The sequence below is a fragment of the Larus michahellis genome, chromosome 5 (assembly GCF_964199755.1).
Source record: "Larus michahellis chromosome 5, bLarMic1.1, whole genome shotgun sequence".
NCBI lineage: Eukaryota > Metazoa > Chordata > Aves > Charadriiformes > Laridae > Larus > Larus michahellis.
This window is the reverse complement of record NC_133900.1, coordinates 76961368-76979313: the sequence shown is the minus strand read 5'-3', so window position 1 is coordinate 76979313 and position 17946 is coordinate 76961368. Positions and strand designations below refer to the sequence as shown.

General features: G+C 37.2%; 1 protein-coding gene across 1 annotated transcript in view; it reads left to right on the top strand.

Moving 5' to 3' along the window:
- Positions 1-14666, top strand: part of SGCZ (sarcoglycan zeta) — a 489034-nt gene extending 474368 nt beyond the window's left edge. Inside the window, 3 exon segments of the mRNA XM_074588148.1 lie at positions 3320-3443; positions 14331-14411; positions 14414-14666. Coding sequence (XP_074444249.1) covers positions 3320-3443; positions 14331-14411; positions 14414-14554 — 346 coding nt within the window. The 3' untranslated portion in view covers positions 14555-14666.
- The last annotated feature ends 3280 nt before the right edge of the window (positions 14667-17946 follow it).

Genomic DNA, 17946 nt, shown 5'->3' with positions numbered 1-17946 from the left:
ATTCACTCATAGATGTAAATGCCACTGTGACAGCCCATCAGTAAATGTGAAAGGGAAGCAGGTTCTTGATACGCTATTGTACTACTGCGCTTTTCCTTGGAGAGATGAGTATTACAATGTGGAGAGTTACAAGAAGTTTATAGTAGCGATTAAAGCTTTCAGAAATATTACAAAGAAAAAATATTCTAAAGCAGCTGCATATCAAACATAATTTATCTCAAAACATTGAGGAAATAGTCTCTCTAGATGTATAGACATTTGCGTTTCCAGGAGCATGCCGCAGATTGCACAGCGAAGTCATTTTTCAGATGTAGATCATCCGAAGAATAATAATAAGAAAAGTAAACTAGCAACTGTAAAACAGATTAGGCATTCAATTTTACTAATAGATGGGTGGTGTTTTAAAAATTACTCTGCTGATCATCAGTCATTCATTGACATTTCTACCACATTATTTGATTTCAGGAAACTGCTAAAGAAATAGCTGTTGTCTGAAAAAGAAATTTCTTCTCCGCAGTGTGTAGAAGGCTGATATTAACAACTTCTTCTCAAGTTCAGAAATTAATTGCCCGATTGTCTTCATTTTAGACAAACCAGAAGTCACTTATGTTAATGAAGTTGATGAAAAACAGTGATGAAACAAGACAAAACAACTCTGAGCTATGCACTGTCACGCGTTTTGGAAAACAAAAAGTTTATTCTTCAAACAAAATCATAGTTTCTTGAAAGATATTCCTAAATAGATTTTTATTGTCCACCTGCTGAAAAATTTCAGTCAGGTCTGAGAGTGGTTTTGGTGTTATGAAAGCAGAAATATTTGTGACTTTGCTAATGACCATCCATTCAATGCAATAAATGTAGATAAGAGAATTTTTGTCTTCATGTTTGTGAAACGGCAGCTGAAACCACTGAGAATTGTTCATATTCCTGGAAAGTAGGTTATAAATCACAAAAACATGCTGCTAAAAATATGCAATGGAAGTATCCAATTATTTAACACTTCTATAATTCATATTCCTTTTAAATTCAAGGTAAAACCTCATTAAGGCAACAGAGTACTTTCGAAAACCTAATTTCTAAACCTTATAGTTTATTTGGTTTCTAAAAGGTTTTGGAAGCTCTTTTTCTGCTGTCTTACAGATATCAGAAGTTCGCAAACCCCCATCTGAAAAACACTGATGTACGTGATTAAATAATTCATGATATTTAGATTTTTCCCTGGTACAAAGAAATTCAGAATCTTCTATTAACCTCTCCCTACAGATTGTCAAAAAAAAATTTAAAGAAAATGGATTAGCACTAACAGAAACATGGATTTTTCTGCTGGTCCTATCTGTACGTCTCCCATGTATGCTTTTTTTTATATAGGTGGCTACAAATAGGGTTTTCCTCTAGCTGGGTACCTGCTTTTAATAGTTTTATTCTGTGTTGCCAAATAATTGCTTTCCTTTTTTTTTTTTTTCCTTTCCCTATTGACTGTCAGTGACATGTAACAAACAGAAATATTTCACAGATACCATCTCACCGACTTACTTTGCATGCAAATGTGGCATTTGGGTTTCAAAATGATAATCCATCGCTATTCTATACACTTAAAAATTTCAATAGTTCAAATACACTGAAATTCTCTTGTTCCATTGCTTGATGGATCTTTCATTTGGCTTTTCTGTAGCAAATTCATTTTCAAACTATTCTTTCCTTTATACATCTAATACTTCACTATATTTTTGGATGGATGTGACCTAACACTCAAAATACAATTTGTTGAGGGGGGAAAGACGATGTTTTCTTCAACCTTCTCATTCTAGACATTTCTATCATTAATATATTTCCTCTTACAAAAAGCCTTTGTTCAGGTAAAGTGGAACTGTGTTCTGTCATTATATTATTGGGACATAAATAGATTAAAAGATTTGTCTTGCTCTTGACGGGGGCTATGCAATAAGTCTACAGCGGAACACGACTGGAATCCAAATTTTTGTTTCCTAGTTCAATACAGTTTTCATCAACAATCTTTCCCATTCAGTATGTGAGCATGACTGCTATGAAATCCTGGCATTAGTACTTCCCTTTCCAGAGAAACTTGTACAATACTGAGATAACATAACTGACACAGTATCGTAGTTCTGCGTTAAGGTTGATGGAGGAGTATAGAGAGAAAGGGAAAGACCAACTGGAGTAGAACAACAAAAGCTGCTTTGAGGAAAGACGCCAAGCCCAAAGGATAAGCGTCTTGACCCTGTTATAACAGGGTTAAAGAGCATTATGAGTATTTTGTAGAACAGAAAAATAGCACGCAAAACCCCACAATATTAGAGACATAACAGGTTTTCTTTTCCTCTGTTCTTCATACATGTTGCTGCTACTCCTATCCGAAATTCAAATGAGTCTATGAAGGCTAAGTCATTCCCATCAGTTTTACATCATTGTTTAAAACTTAAGTGGTTTGTTTTCTTTTTATTTAGATGAACATTTATCGTCAATCACTAATCAGACTTTAGTTATCAACCTGTCATTACAGAAGCACTCACAGAGACTTGTGGAATCTTATGTACCCATATTTCAGTACAGTCCAGTAAATTAGGTACTAATGCTGGAAAGCATCACCGAGCAGATGAGCTTATAGCAGTATATGCTTAAATGCCGTCTTAAATTGACATAGCTTTAAACGCATACTTTTTTTTTTTTTTTTCTTTCTGCAGGCCATAGAGAATAGTGTGAGAATCACACATATAACTAATTTTTACTTCACAGAATCACAGAATGGTTTGGATTGGAAGGGACCTTAAAGTTCATCTAGTTCCAACCCCCTGCCCTGGGCAGGGACACCTCCCACTAGACCAGGCTGCTCAAAGCCCCATCCAGCCTGGCCTTGGACACCTCCAGGGATGGGGCAGACACAGCTTCTCTGAGCAACCTGGGCCAGTGTCTCACCACCCTCACAGTAAAAAATTTCTTCATGATATCCAATCTAAATCTCCCCTCTTTCAGTTTGAGGCCGTTACCCCGTGTCCTATCATTACACTCCCTGATCAAGAGTCCCTCCCCATCCTTCCTGTAGCCCCCTTCAGGTACTGGAATGCATCAATAAGGTCTCCCCGGAGCCTTCTCTTCTCCAGGCTGAACAACCCCAACTCTCTCAGCCTGTCCTCGCACGAGAGGGTCTCCAGCCCTCTGATCATCTTCATGGCCCTCCACTGAATCCGTTTACAATTCAAAATAGATTTGCATCTACAGGCAATGAGGATTTTGGGGCCGGGTGCTTTTTTGGTGGTTTGATCCAGTGGATTTTTTCTCAGTGGTTGTTTTTGTCTTTCAGACTTGAATCCCCTACAAGATCTTTGGTGATGGAAGCACCCAGGGGAGTGCAAGTCAATGCAGCTGCAGGAGACTTAAAGGCTACCTGTAGGAAAGAACTGCACTTACAGTCCACAGAAGGGGAGGTAAGTTCAACCAGCAGAGAAATGTTCTACAGCTCTGCCTCGCATAATGCAAACAATGTGAGAATAATTTATTCAGCAGCAAGATAAACAGCACAAGAAATGTTCTGCCTTTGCCTACATTAAAGTGATTTTGGTTTAGCTTGCACAATTATTAATACTTATTTGCATTTTGCAAATATTTGAATCACTAAGTTTCATTCACACTGAGAAAATGTTAGTTAAATGAATATAGATAAGAATTGTTTTTAATCTAAGAGTCAAGGGAAAAGCTATCCAGTACTTCAGCATATTCCTGGAACAGAGACAGCTAAGTGATAGTGGTAAAAAATTACATTGGATGAATCTGACAAACTTAGAGAGAGACATGTGAATTAATTTGGATTAATACTTCATTAAACCATGATGAAGAGGTCTAAAAAATTTGCTCTACATGTGATTTATTTCCTCAAACTGTTACTATCTCTGTAAGAGAGGCAGAGTACTTCAACGGTATGTTCACTGTACTGTTTCATCAGTGTCTTGTTTCAGTGATCAACTCGTAAAAAGATTTTGGAATCGATTCTTCCTGTGTAAACCCGTGCGAACAAATGAAAACGATGTTAAATTGGGTCACTGGTTTGGTTGGCCATCCATGTATTGCAGAAATGCATGAAAGATTATTGGTATGAGAGTCCTTTCATCTTCAATCCTTAAAATGATATAACATTAAAAAAAACTTGTGCGAGGGTATCAAAGGCTCTCAGATTCCTATTAGGCACTTCAGAGAAACGGATAGATTTTAAAATTGTTCTCAGTGGGACTTGCCAGGTTACAGCATTTTTGGAAAACTGATTGCTTAATGTAAATATGTAATTAGGAATGGAGCTCTTTATAAATTTTTTGCCTTTTGTGTTTGTATTTGGTATTTTCTACCAAGTGTTCCCAGATACTTTACAAACTGTCCAAATAAGGAACAACAAACCCCACCACATCTGTCACAGAAAATCCCCTGCAATGCACACTGTATGCATTACAGTGCGGACAGGAACATTTTTGGCCAATATACTGCATCAAAGGCCTACTTTGATAACATTTTTCTATTGATGCAAGTATCTGTCCTGCATAATTAAAGCGCGCTGTTTTCCTAATTCAGAACCTCAAATATTTATATACCACATGTCCCGTCTTAGTTCTGATTTTCTCCAAAAGCCAGCTCTTCCCACAATTCTTCATCTTTACTTACCACCTCTCTAAATATGAAGTCTTTGTTACTGTTGCCTAAAGTTGCTGAGATAGCAGTAAGGACAGTCTAATCCTCCTTTAGTAGTAAACATTGTCGTCCCTCACCCTTGTGCTTTCTGTGAGTATTTTTATTGCAGGGGCTACAGCTTTCTGTAACCTTTCCTGCTGCTCGTCCATAAATCCATACCTGGCCCAATCTAGTATGTTTCCTGTGTTTATTAACGTAATTTTTTCACCTAGAATGTATTTCTTTGTTCTTTCCATTCGTGATATTGCCAGAGGGAAAAAGTAATACTCAACTGAAAATGAAAAAAAAAACCAAACCAAAAAACCAAAACAGCAGAAAGACTGTTACCTTCCTCGATCCCCCGAGAGCCCTGAAGCAATGATTGTAGCTATAATGTCTTGGTTTGCTATCGTGCATCTCCGTGGGGCTTTGTACAAGTATTTAATCTGTGGATTCATCAGGCATTTTTGCTTATATCAACACTGTGAGTTTGTTGCGTGACTTCTATTTTTTCTTAAGTATTTACTGCAACTTATCGAAGAGGTCGTTTTGGAAATAACATCCTGTGACCTCAGTTGGACTTTGAGAATGCGAACTCAAGAAAAGTTATAATGACTATATCATGTATTATTCAGAATTTGAATTCTATTCAATATTAAATGCTTTGTAGGAAAAAAAAAAGTCAGTGTAAAGAAGATTTTGCTCAACTTAATATTAAAAAAAATTTTATTCCACGACACGGTAAGTAAGATTTTGCACATCTGTGATTTCTCAAGTAGATGTTATGTTGATAGATATCAGAAAACAGGATACCAAGCTTTCCCCAACCTTTCCCAAGGAGCTGTTCTGTAAACATACATCCAACAAAGTTCAAAGAGTCTAATTATCTACTGAATACTTGCAATTCCAGTAAGATCTGCAAAGAACTCTACCCTAAATCCACAGAGAAATTCCGTCCTGAGGTCTGACCAATGCCTTTCTAGTCCACTGTTTTCTCTCTTACACTGGAGCAGGTCAGAGGAAAATGCAGAAACACTTTGGAAGGCATACGATGAGCTCCCACAGCATCACCGGTCGTGCAAAATTACCACATTAGGGCCATTAGGGAATTGGTGGACTGATTACAGCCTGGTGTGAGGAACCAGGATAAACCTCTGATGGATAAAGTATCCATGTAACAAAATACTCATTGGTGTCCTTGCTTACAGCCCAACAGATACACCACAGATTCGCAGACAGTATGGAAAAAAATGTAAAGGGTTTATCATTACTCATTTTTAATAAAACGCATTCTAAACCAAAACACAGTACCTTTGTCAAAAAGAATCTTCATTTTAGCCTGAAAATGTATGCTTCATCAGTCAGGATTCTTTCTCGAATAAAAGAATGCTGTCTTTGTGAATTGGAGCTGTGAACCATTTTTGTGATAAGACATTATTTGTACTAGAAAAAAAACACAAGTTTTTTTTTTTATAATTATCACACTGATTAAGTAAATTTAACTTTTTAATGTTCGTAAGCTTATTCAAAAAATCATCAAAGATATGTGAATTAACATGTTCCTTCTATAGCATAATTATTGCCCTATTATGCCAGAAAATAGCCATGTGGCATCTGGAATCAACCAGTTATAGCCATATAGCAGAACATTATGAATTTACTGTGCGTTAATCTATGAAACATATATTTTCCTTTTATTTAAGAATAACTGCAGAATATTGTTTAAGAACATAAATGTGTTTATGAAATACTTTTCCTCTAGCGTTATTTCTCATGCAGTATAATCTCTAGCCTCCTACATCATAAACTGAAAGCCTTTGCAAGCATTCTGAATTCTGCTGTTTGATACATTTTCTTTTTATTTACTGCTGCATTATAATAATCCTTTTAGCCCTATTACGCATTATAGTGCGTGATCCCAGGCTGAATACTGGGGGCTGTAATTTAGACTCAGATTCTGCTGCCCTTTATAAAGCTCTTGAGCTGCACCCTTGTGAGCTGAGGCATCAGCAGAACCCTTTGATTCAATTATAGCTTGGCCTTTAATTGTGAACTATGTATTATTCTATAAATAAACCATAACCAATGGTTTAAAGCAGCAATCATTTACGAGGAAAAGGAAATGTGAAGCTCCAGGCTCTAGCCGAATCTACTGGTTCACATAAGAGGAAAAAGAACATTTCTCGTTTGGAAATTCAGCACAAGGAGTGCTAGCTGACTGCTGCTGCTTTTACATATGAACACAATGCAAGAGTACAGATCAATTTTGAATTCTGTTGATAACAGATTTTGCTGGCCATAAAAATATCTTAGAATTGAACCTGAAACCCGTTATCATATAATGGTAACAAGCTTAAAGGATTATTTGGTGTTGTCCACTCCTTGGTCTAACAAATAATTTTAATGGTTTTGACAATACATCACCCTTTGAAGCAGGCGGCTGCTAACTCGCCTCAGCTTTTATGAGGCTTGTGCAGCTGCTACATACTTTTGCAAGCAGCTTCTACGTAAGCTAGGCTCTGCACTTCCATTGTATCCCGTTGACTGTCAAAGGTCAGGTAAGTAAAAGGAAGAAGACACGCAGAGGCTTCTCATTTTTAGAAACATATTCATATTAGTCACCCTGTCTGTGACCTTTTTCCTATTTACTTCTTTATGCCCTTGGATTTCCTTGTCAAATTACCCTCCTTCATAGCATCGTTTGTAGACTGCATTTGGTTGCTTCTGGCGTAATGAGGCTGATCCCTTAGTGAGGCTTATAGCTGTCACTTTGAAAAGGAGCAATACTCTTCAACAGGCAAAGTTTACTCAAAATCAGTGTAGCAGACAAGAGGCCAAGTTTATGTTTACCATTTTAGCACAACACAGTTTATGAAGCATACGCCCAAGATTATTTTGTAGAGACTAACAAATGCATAAATTACTAACATTTGACATGTTCTATCCAGTTCTCTCTTAAGTTCAAGAGATGTATTTAATGCAGAGATTAACACGTAATAAAACTAGAGTAATTTTCACTTGTAAACCCAACCAACAGTGCCATTTCAAAGCTTTGGGTTTTGGTGGGGGTTATGGATGTTTTTTATGTTCTGAAACAGAAAAAAAGAAAAAAAAAAGGATTTTTTAAATTATCTAAATACACTGAAATGGAACTACCTTCTTCTGCAAGGTGCTTGCCATGGCTACAGAGGAATGGCTTGTCAAAGGCAGCAACATTTCCCAGATTAGTTCAATTCAGACAAGTTATGTTTGTCTGAGATTAAATGTTTGCAAAAAAAAAAACAAAATTAAATGTTTGATATGGATGAAGTGAGCTCAGTGAAAAATAAGCGATGGCAGGCTGTAGGGCTCAAAGAGCCAGTTTATTCACCAAAAATTGCCTAACAATTACATGCTGCGTTTTTTGGTATTAACCAGTTGACTTGTCACTGTTGTCTGGGAGGAAAGACATTAGTGGAAATGAAGGAAAGGAAAGGAAAGTGAAAGAAAGGAAAGGGAAAAAAATTTCTGTATTTTTTTAATTATTGATTTGAAAAATTCTATTAAGATGTTTCGACAGATATTTAAAATTATTAAATGCTGTGTTATTTTTAAACAACAACTTTCATTTTCAGCTTAAAACAGTTTCTAATGTATAAGTTAAGTTACAATAAAAAGACTTTTATGTAGAAGTCTACAACCAAAATACAGTGTTCCCAACCTACAAAAGCAAAGCATTTTAACTGATATCACCCATCTTTGAACTGTTTGTTCATGGGCAAATTTTGAAGACCAACACCATAAGCCATTTTATTAGAAAGAAAAAAAAGACGTGAGAATGACTAATTTATTATATAAATAAAACATTTTTCCGTTAATACCACATTTTAATCTAGTTCTGATTTGAATGGTAATTAATTAATAAGTTTTTGTACTTGGTAGACTAAGCACAAATATTCCAAATACATTTCTCTTTCTGGGTTGGGTACATAAATCATAAAGAAGTCACATATTTCCCCTGATTTAATGAATTAGCAAAGACATATAATATTATGTAGAATTTGATTCTGGGAATTCTGGTGTACGAGACTACCATTGGCACTCCATGAACACTGGAGCTTGTAAACATCATCCCTGAAAATGATTTCTTTAACAGAAGGAAGACGTACAGCAGGAAGTTTTGGCTTCCGTAGCCACCTGTGTAAATTGCACTGGAGTTATAACTCAGAAGTTACAATATATGCTTGTCTTTATTTCACATGAATTTACAAAAACGTGTACTTAAAATAAAACTCGACTCTCATAAACACCAACTCATTATCGAAGAGTCAAAACATAAATTCTTCCATTCAAGCAGGAGCTGTACATTTCACTGATGTACAATGGTATGTTTCATGCATATATGTGTTCGTTTTCAAATCACTTTCAGTTGTCAATAGTTCCAGGCATAACATGGAGGTGGGAATAGGAGCAATGTTAAGAAAAGAAGAAACTTGCCAGGTTGGCTCTGTCCGGGTGTATCTGGTAGAATCTTTAGAAAGAGAACATTCACCACACCAGACTACGCTTTGGTCTAAAGGTCTCATTTGTTTTGTGGTGAATCCATCCTGCTCTTGTAGAGAAGACATTTTCAATACGCAGGTTGTACTAGATCTTTGGATCTAGTTGTTCCTCGATATTATTTATCATTATGACAGATATGGTTCCAGATATTGTGCCAGCATGTGTTTAGATTTTACAGTAAATATGCTATCAAGTTAATATTTTAATTTTCCATTATGATTTCTTTTTTCCTCAGAACTATCTTTCAGATTTAATGAAAGCTAGTTTAGGTGATTGGTTTTAAAATGAATGTCAAAAACACAGATAAGTGTTAGAACAAATAGCCCATGTGAACGAAATTACTGCAATTTATCCTGTCTTCATACCAGCATATGAAAATAATATAGTTGAGTGTAGTGACCCATCTGTATAATCCTCTTTGTATGTATGCTTCTGATAGCATATGGAGAACAGCAAAAAGACTAGGCAAAATTTTGCATTGTTATAATTCAGATTAGTTCTGAAGAGCGTAAGGGAACCCAAAAGGTTTTAGTGAGATGTCATTATACTGTCTCCTCATACTGGTTGATGAACACCAACCTTTCGGCTTTCCTTCTTTTCTTCCACATTTCCTCCAGGTTCCTGCCATTTCTTACCTATGCTAGCCCTGAAATATGCCTTTGCATCTCTGTAGAATTACCCGTCTATTCAAACTGTAGATGAATAGAGAAAATTCTTCAATATTTATAAATCCTAACACTTTCATTTGGCTTGATCAGCTTTGCCTGTCATCTCTCTCTTGAGGGGACTTAGTCAAGGGCCTAGTGGAGCACTTTTATACATGGCAGGTTCATATCTCTGTATGAAACAGCTTGTAGAAATATTTGATTTTTTACATCATGCCTGTGTCTTGCCCACTGAAAGTTCTCTCCTTCCAGTTAGTTCCTTGGTTTGCAGATAATCTGTTTTCTGGCTTGCCTTCCTCTCCTTTTCCCTCTCACTGTTCGGATTAACAGCACAGTCTGATAAGCAGATGACTTGCAGATCTCCGTTAGCAAAAAATGTATATAAAATAGTACAATTTTTCCATTCCTATCACCCACCCTACAGGCTGATTCAGTTTGCTAGTTTAATTAGTCAGAAATCGGGTCTACTTGTAAATATTATAGGGCTAATATATTTTTTTCGGCACTAAAATGCACAAGACATAGCAGCGATCTAGGATTCCTAAACCTCAAGTATTCAGAGGGAATGATGCTGCTGGATGCTCTGCTCTCTGATGTGAAATTGCATTTCTCCGAGTAACGGCTGCCTTTTCCATTTTGTAATCTCTCAGTCAGTCTCCTACAATGTTTCAAGAACAGATAAAAGTTTTGTTTGTATCCTGGCCTATTTATCTGCTGAGGTGTGAGACTCTCGGAAAGAGATGCATATGAAGTATTAAATGGCTTATCTCACACCTTTCACAGCACAAAAGATTAGAGAAAGACGGTGTATACAGGCGCCTACATTAACTACTGTCATCTAGCAACAGTGTTCCCCGAGAATCTAATACTCTTCAGGTTTTTGTCTTGCCACTTCTTCCCTTCTCTTTAAATGCTTCATAACAGCAGGCATAAAATGGTGAGTAGTTTAAGTTTTACTGATGTTGGAGAACTTTTTGGCCATGAATTTCAGTTTTTAGCAGAAGATAGGAGCGGAGAGGATATATCCTCAAACATGGACTATGTTCTTCTCAAATTCTTTACATATTGGGCTATTATGATGACACATTTGGACCCCTGCTTGACTAATAGGTAGCAATGTTGCATCTTTAAATTTAATCTTTTATTTATAACCTTGACAGCGTATGTATAGAGTGGATTTTAATGCTGGCTTTTAGCCATCTATATTAGTCCTCTTCATCTCGGGCACCCCCAGGGATTAGCTGTAGGAGTCTGTTTAAATTGCATAGCCTTCCCATCTTTCTGCCGTGGCACGGAGCTCGTTAGACTCACCGCAGCAGATACACCCTCACAAGAAACCAGACTCTGTACCCCAATATCCGCGTTGCTCACCAGATGTTCTGGGACGTGTGCTGCGACAGGACCCCATAGCTACCGCTCAAGGTGATGACACCGGAAAAAAGCTGGGCGGATCTACATCACATCGTGAAATTTGTAAGCACCAGTGGAAAAGCATGCACATTTATGCTTAAAAAGATCGTTTGATATAATGAGGAAAATAATAACTGAGCTACATCGTATTATAACGCACACTGGAGCAAGGTCCACTGGATTAAAGCCTTAGAGCAGTACACTAGAGAACATCTGCAATGAGGGGCTGCAGAAGCGTAGCTGTCCTAATGTAAGCAAACACACACAAGTATTGACCTCCTAGAAAAAAAGATAATAAAGTTAAAGAGATTTCAGTCTAGCCTGATCTCTGACACATATGCCCTCTGATTTTTTCTGTGTTAATTCTTGTTTGAATCAAGACATGTCTTTTAGAACCCATTTACAGATTTCTCATGATCCTTCCCCATCCCCACTGCAGCTAAACTGTTAAAACGGCCAGTCACAGGCTCTGTCAAAAGTACAAATAGCTAATCTTGTATTGTAGTTGCATTTTCTTACATGTATGTTTTCTACACTGAAGTGCCTTTTATACTCACATATATAATATTCTAATATCTCCTGCTTCCATTTTTTTTAAACAAAAGCGTAGAAATAGTCTTTTCCTTATCTCCTTCAATATTCCAAGTATATCACAGCTTACTGAAATCAGTATTAAAAGTCCGAAAGGCTGCTCAGATTTTTTTTTGAGATCTATTTGTTAAAAGTTATCAAGAGCGGCTGATTAAAAGTATATGACATTGCTGGCTCCTGTTTAATATCCTGTTCAGTTACTGTTGAAATTGAAAGTATTTTATCACAGTCATGTTCTGACATCAGTACTTGTTCTTTCTCCAAGTACAGAGCTGTACTGAGCACTATTCAGCGTAAAAGATACGCTTATACTTAGATAGAGCGTGCGCTGTTGAATGCTACTGGGTTTTTACACAGTACTGTTGATAGCTCCACCATTGCTGCGTTAATAGCAGACTTGTTAACATTTATTCTTCATGTGAGAAGTGAGAGAGTACTTTTTATTAGCCATCACTCCACTGACGGATGATTATGTCCTTTGTTTCCGTCCTACATTTTACCAATTCCTAGCTTCTAGTTTGCTATCAAGTTCCTTTTTTGTCCCATCTGTTATTTTCTTTTCTTATTACACTTGCTGTAGTTACTTTCACATTTACTCCTAGCTGAGCTGAATGTTTTTACGTGTTTAATCTTCTTCTTCAGTTGTAATTCTAGCAGAACATTATTAAATTGTTCCCAACACCATCCACGTTTCTTCCATCTAATTTATTTCTGCAGAGATTTTTGACTCCTACTTATTTCGGGTCTATGATACTGGACTTTTAACGTGTGTATGTGTGTATAAATACATAGTTCCTTTGTCGTCCAAATTACAGAACAAAGATAATAATTTGCTGCATTTTAGTTTCGAAATCAGTTCCTCTATCAGTCAGGATGTGAATTAAAACCGGCATTGTGCCACGCAGTTGTCCCCTGTGCCTCTGAGATTCTCTCTTGCCGTCCCTTTTAGTGTGAATTCCCAGCGATGACAGTACCTCACTCTGGAAGCTGGAGAACTCGCAGTGGGGGGGCGGGGTGTTATATCATTTGGGGCTGCTTCCAGCCTGTATTTCCTTCGATGATCCCAGTCACTTCCAGTGCTTCTGCTGTGCATGGTAATGTGACCGTGCATCAGTCTTTGCATGGAATTTTATCCAGTCTTCTCTAATTTGTCCCCGCCTGCTCTCCTTCCCTTCTCCCCAGCAGGGCCTTAGGAGTGCTCCTGCGCTGCTTTTCTTCCATACAGCGCCGATTTTATCATAAAGTAATACTTGTCTCCTGTAGAAAAAAACAATACTTGCCATATCTCCTCAGATTCTTTACATGTACTGACAACGTTGTGATATAATGGTGTCAGGGTGGCTTTGTTGGTTTTCAATACTGTATAACAACACTAGTAAGTATTTAAGCAAATCACCTTTTCCTAAGCCTTATCTGAAAAGCTTAAATCCATTTTGATTTGTTACCTCTTTTCTTGAAGTTCAAGGTCTGCATGTGAGGCCATGACTGATCTTACTTTGGCTCTCGTTTACTCCTTCCATGAATAAAAAATAAACTCTAAGCAGCTGGAAGCTCATCTGTTTGTGCCAGTGGAAGGCATGAGTTTTTCCTGCTTTAGTTACCTGATTTCATGGTGTAGTTTTTCAACATCCTGAAAACGTATCATAAGTGTAAATGCTGCAGAACTCAGTATAGATTCATGAATGTTACTGGTATTTACAGTCTCATACTGACTTATGTTATTTCCAATGGAAGGAGATTAAAAAAAGAATTTTTTTAATCATATTCATTGTTCAGAAACAAGTGGGAATAGCTTGATGACCTTCTTAATGAGACTTTAACCTGAAACATTTTCTCCTCTTAATTTAGGTCAAATAAGCTCTTTATTTTGTGCGTATGACTCTGTACCCTTATTTAATTATTCTCTGGATGTAGCTATTGTTAAGCCCCTATAATTTAGCACAGTTCAGCACATATTTCCAGCTGCTTACAGGAGCACACTGGGGAATGTGCTTCAATATCACTTCACACTTATTAAATACAAATTCTTCCAGAGCAAGGATATGCTACTGCCGTGAATGAATAAATTTTAATCATAAAATATACAAGTGAAAATTCAGCCTATTCAAGAATATTGTCAAAATGATTTTGTATGACGCTGCTTGTGTCTGAATAAACGTGTTGGGTGAAGTGTTTGCGTATACTGTAGTAATGAGCGTTCATGGGTATTCAGCTGCTCAGAGCTGAAAAACAATAAATGTCAGGTGTTTTATTTCTAAAAATAATTATTTCTAATATCTATTTCTGATGTTTCTAGAAGCCTTTTTTAATACTTCTAATAAAAGATTTCCTTTTTTTTATATGTATTTCTAAAAAACTCATGACTGCCTCAAAACACGGCTTTAAATATGTCACGATGCTGAAAGAAAATTTACTTACTCCTTTTCCTTTTTTTTTCTTTTTTCCTCGTAGATATTTTTAAACGCAGATACGATCCGTCTGGGAAATCTACCAGTGGGTTCCTTTCCTCCTCCTCCTCCTCCTCTTCCTCCTCCTCCTCCTCCTCTCCCAGCTCTTCAGCTCCTCGCCAGACTATCTATGAGCTCTGCGTCTGTCCCAATGGTAAACTTTACCTGTCCCCAGCAGGAGCAGGCTCCACATGTCAATCCAGTAGCAACATCTGCTTGTGGAGCTAGAATGACTCCAGTTTTCTCCTCACACCAGAATAGCCTTTTGTTACTATCCCTCTGCTTCACAGTTCTGCTCGGTTTCCCTTGTGACAAGTTCGACGCTTCAAACGGCCTGCAGAGCAACTTCTTCCAGTGTAAGCAGGAATACGGCGCTGCCTTCTCTTGTGGTTCGTGTTGCCACCCAACGTAGAGACGGGAGTGCGATATTCAGAAATCAATGTATTCTTCATCAGGAAACCTGGAACATAATATCACCTTTTGTCCAAAAGGGAGAATAACACAGGTGCCTTTGCTACATGAAGTGAAGCACATAGTTTTAGATTTTTGCAGGACCTGGATATGAACTGCACATATATATATATATATATACAGTACATAAACAAATTTGCCCAGAATCTGACGGTGAGACGAATTGGTTCCCCCTGTATGATAAATAACTTTACTGTCTGAAAGCACAATTTTCCATTCATCTTTTTGGATGTAAACTTTTATCCCGGAATTTTAAAATTTTGAAGCATTGTGTGATGCTTGCTTTACTAAACAATTAAATTCAGTAAATGGTTTTTAACACAAAAAGAGACAGAATCCCTCCCTGAGTTTGGTTTCTTTCAAAGTGTGTTGTTACTCTTTGTCTACTAAGTCTAGGGTTTTGTACACTAGGTAAATTTTGGAAGTGCTCAGCAATATTACCTTTCCGAGTTAAAAAGACATCTGCTCTTGTTTGTCAGATCTGAACGGCCTTACGTAGCATTTTCGTGGCTACTGCACGCAAAGCGATTGCTTTAAGTAGAACAGACGGTTTCTGGGAAAGAACAGGGTAAAGAGGGAAATACCGATGATACGTTTGTTGATCGGTGTGTTGCTCTCCACGAGGTATTTATAATTGGCAAATGGAAAAACAAGAGAAAAATGTTCTAAAGGGCATCTTGTCCACTTTCGAGCTGTGTCTATCTGCTGCCATTTGGACGCAGTACAAACTTTAGAACTGACGTGATGTGTAATGCTGAGCAGCAATGCACTAACTGGTATGACATTCACATTTATTATTCTCTTTTGTTTACCATCTGCTGCTAAGGTTTTCAAAGTAATAGTAATATATATATATAAAAACACATATTAAATGACATTCGATATTAAAAAGTACATTGGTATTACATGGACTTTATCAGGCCTGGGTTTAAATTACGCAGCCCCGTTTGCACTCAGATCTCACTACTGACTTCCTTTTTTGACAAGTTTGATGTGAGATTTCTTTCTCGTGTCAATGTTCATACTTGTTTGGCTTGACTGGTAATTGAGATCGTGAAGTTATGGCACCATTGATTAACAAGACTATCTTGAAACTTGCAGAACCCAGGAATGTAAAACAGTATAAAAATGTTTCCTATTGTGGAAGATGGCTTGATTATATGAGGTAAGTGTGACTTTTAATTCTGTCCTTTAAATAACATCGCCTAGCATGTAGCTTTAGTGGCTTCTGAATATATAATCGTGGCTTTTGCAAGGTAACTCTAAAGTCAGGGCAGGTGGGTATTTCTACGCAATATTTTTTATTCTTAGAGAAAAACAATGAAAATGAGCAAACTAATACTGTGATTACCTTTCTATTTTATTACCACCTAATAAGGTTGACTTTGTTTTCGCTTCAGGTGAAATTCACTCCTATGCAGAAGACCAGCACAAGACGTGTCCACGGCTTGACTGTGCTTGCCGTTCCACTGGCCCTCTCCAGAGGTGTGAATTTCACCCCATAGCAAGAATTCTATATTTGCCGTTCCTACCAGTTCAATGAACGTTTTAAACTGATTATTTTATCTCTTCAAAAGAAAGCTGTTAGCAGCCGATCTGTTATTTCTTTGAGAATTTTAGTCTTTTACTTGGAAAGAAAATATATTAGAAAATATTGCAAGAAAATGTATTAGAAGCCTGAGGATTTTTAGTAAGAGGGACAGAAAGAGACACAAATGACAAAGAAGGTGATAATAAAACAATAGAAAGTGTAGCCATACAATATACCCTTAAAACTGTATGGAAATAGATGTCTTATGCACACAAGTAGTAGAATGGTAGTGTGGAAGTCATGTGGATAAACAGTATTTCAGGAGTATTTTTCACATCTGTATGAGGACGCATCTATATGTATTCATTACCTGTGCACACCTACATACACTGGTTGCTTAAAAGATGGGCAGACAGACTGTAGTGACTCATCTATTTGGTGAATTAAACTGTGGCTTCTTACAAATTGCAAACAGGTAGACTGAGTTGTTTTTTTTTATGTCTCCTCAAATAAACCCACAGGACGGCTTGCAGATACATTGTCATGATTTTTCCATTGAGATTTTCTCATTTTTTTGCTCGTCACCTCATGTGCTTACTTACCAGTGATATGGACGAAAAAGGTTTCTGCCCACGGGATGGAAAGACCCAACCTTTATAAATTTTGCACAAACTCATTTGGAATGGGCAGGTAGAAGAAAAAAAAAGACAACAACAAGCCAACTCTTTTGTTACTAGATTCATTTTAAGAGCAAGGTTGGAATAGTTTACCACTGTGTATGAAGAAGACTCATGACAGAGGTGTGGATGGCACATTGGACTCAAATAGGTCCACGTAGCTCTCCACTGTCGGGATTTTCTTGCTTGGAGCCCCTTCAGTCTGAAGTAGGGAGTATTTAAGAGCTTGAGCAACCTATAAAATAGCATAACTAGTTCTCATAATGTCTTAATATTCTGGTGAGCTTCATAACATTGATGTTTTACTTTAAATCCATTGAAAACTGTAAAAAGGGGGAAATCTCAGTTTTCATTTTATAGAATATTTCTAGCCCACAAGATTTCAGAGAGTACTGGAAAAGTGATTTCAACACATTTAGAGAACTAAAAAATTAAAACACCAATAATCTGTAAGCAGCAGCATCATTCCTGCGTGGACGGAGAAACAGACCCAGTGGTTTTAAATGTTTGAAGCTGGCAATAGTGAAAACCTCAGCGGTAGAGCTCTTCCGCTTATAGTGTGCCCCAAAAAGATCAGAAAAATGGCATAATCCCACGAAGTCATTTCAGATGGAAGGAAACTAGATCGCAGCGCAAATATCGTATTAAAACATGGAGCCATAGCTGTGCCATTTCAGTGCTGGTTTTATAATGCTGAGGTCGTTGTGTGCAAAGCCATAGGAAACTTTCAGATTCTTTTTCTCACCTTCCTTATAGATTCCTGGCCCCATCTCCCAAGTTATTTCAGTCTTTGTGGCCATTTATAATATCTAACGTGCAGATGATGGTTAAGCCCCGGCTAATATTTCTCTAGGTAGTATCTGACTGAACATTTTGATTGTGTCTTTTAGAAAAGAGGTGCCACTTCTAAATCTGGTTAAGGCAGGAGTTTCCCATTAACA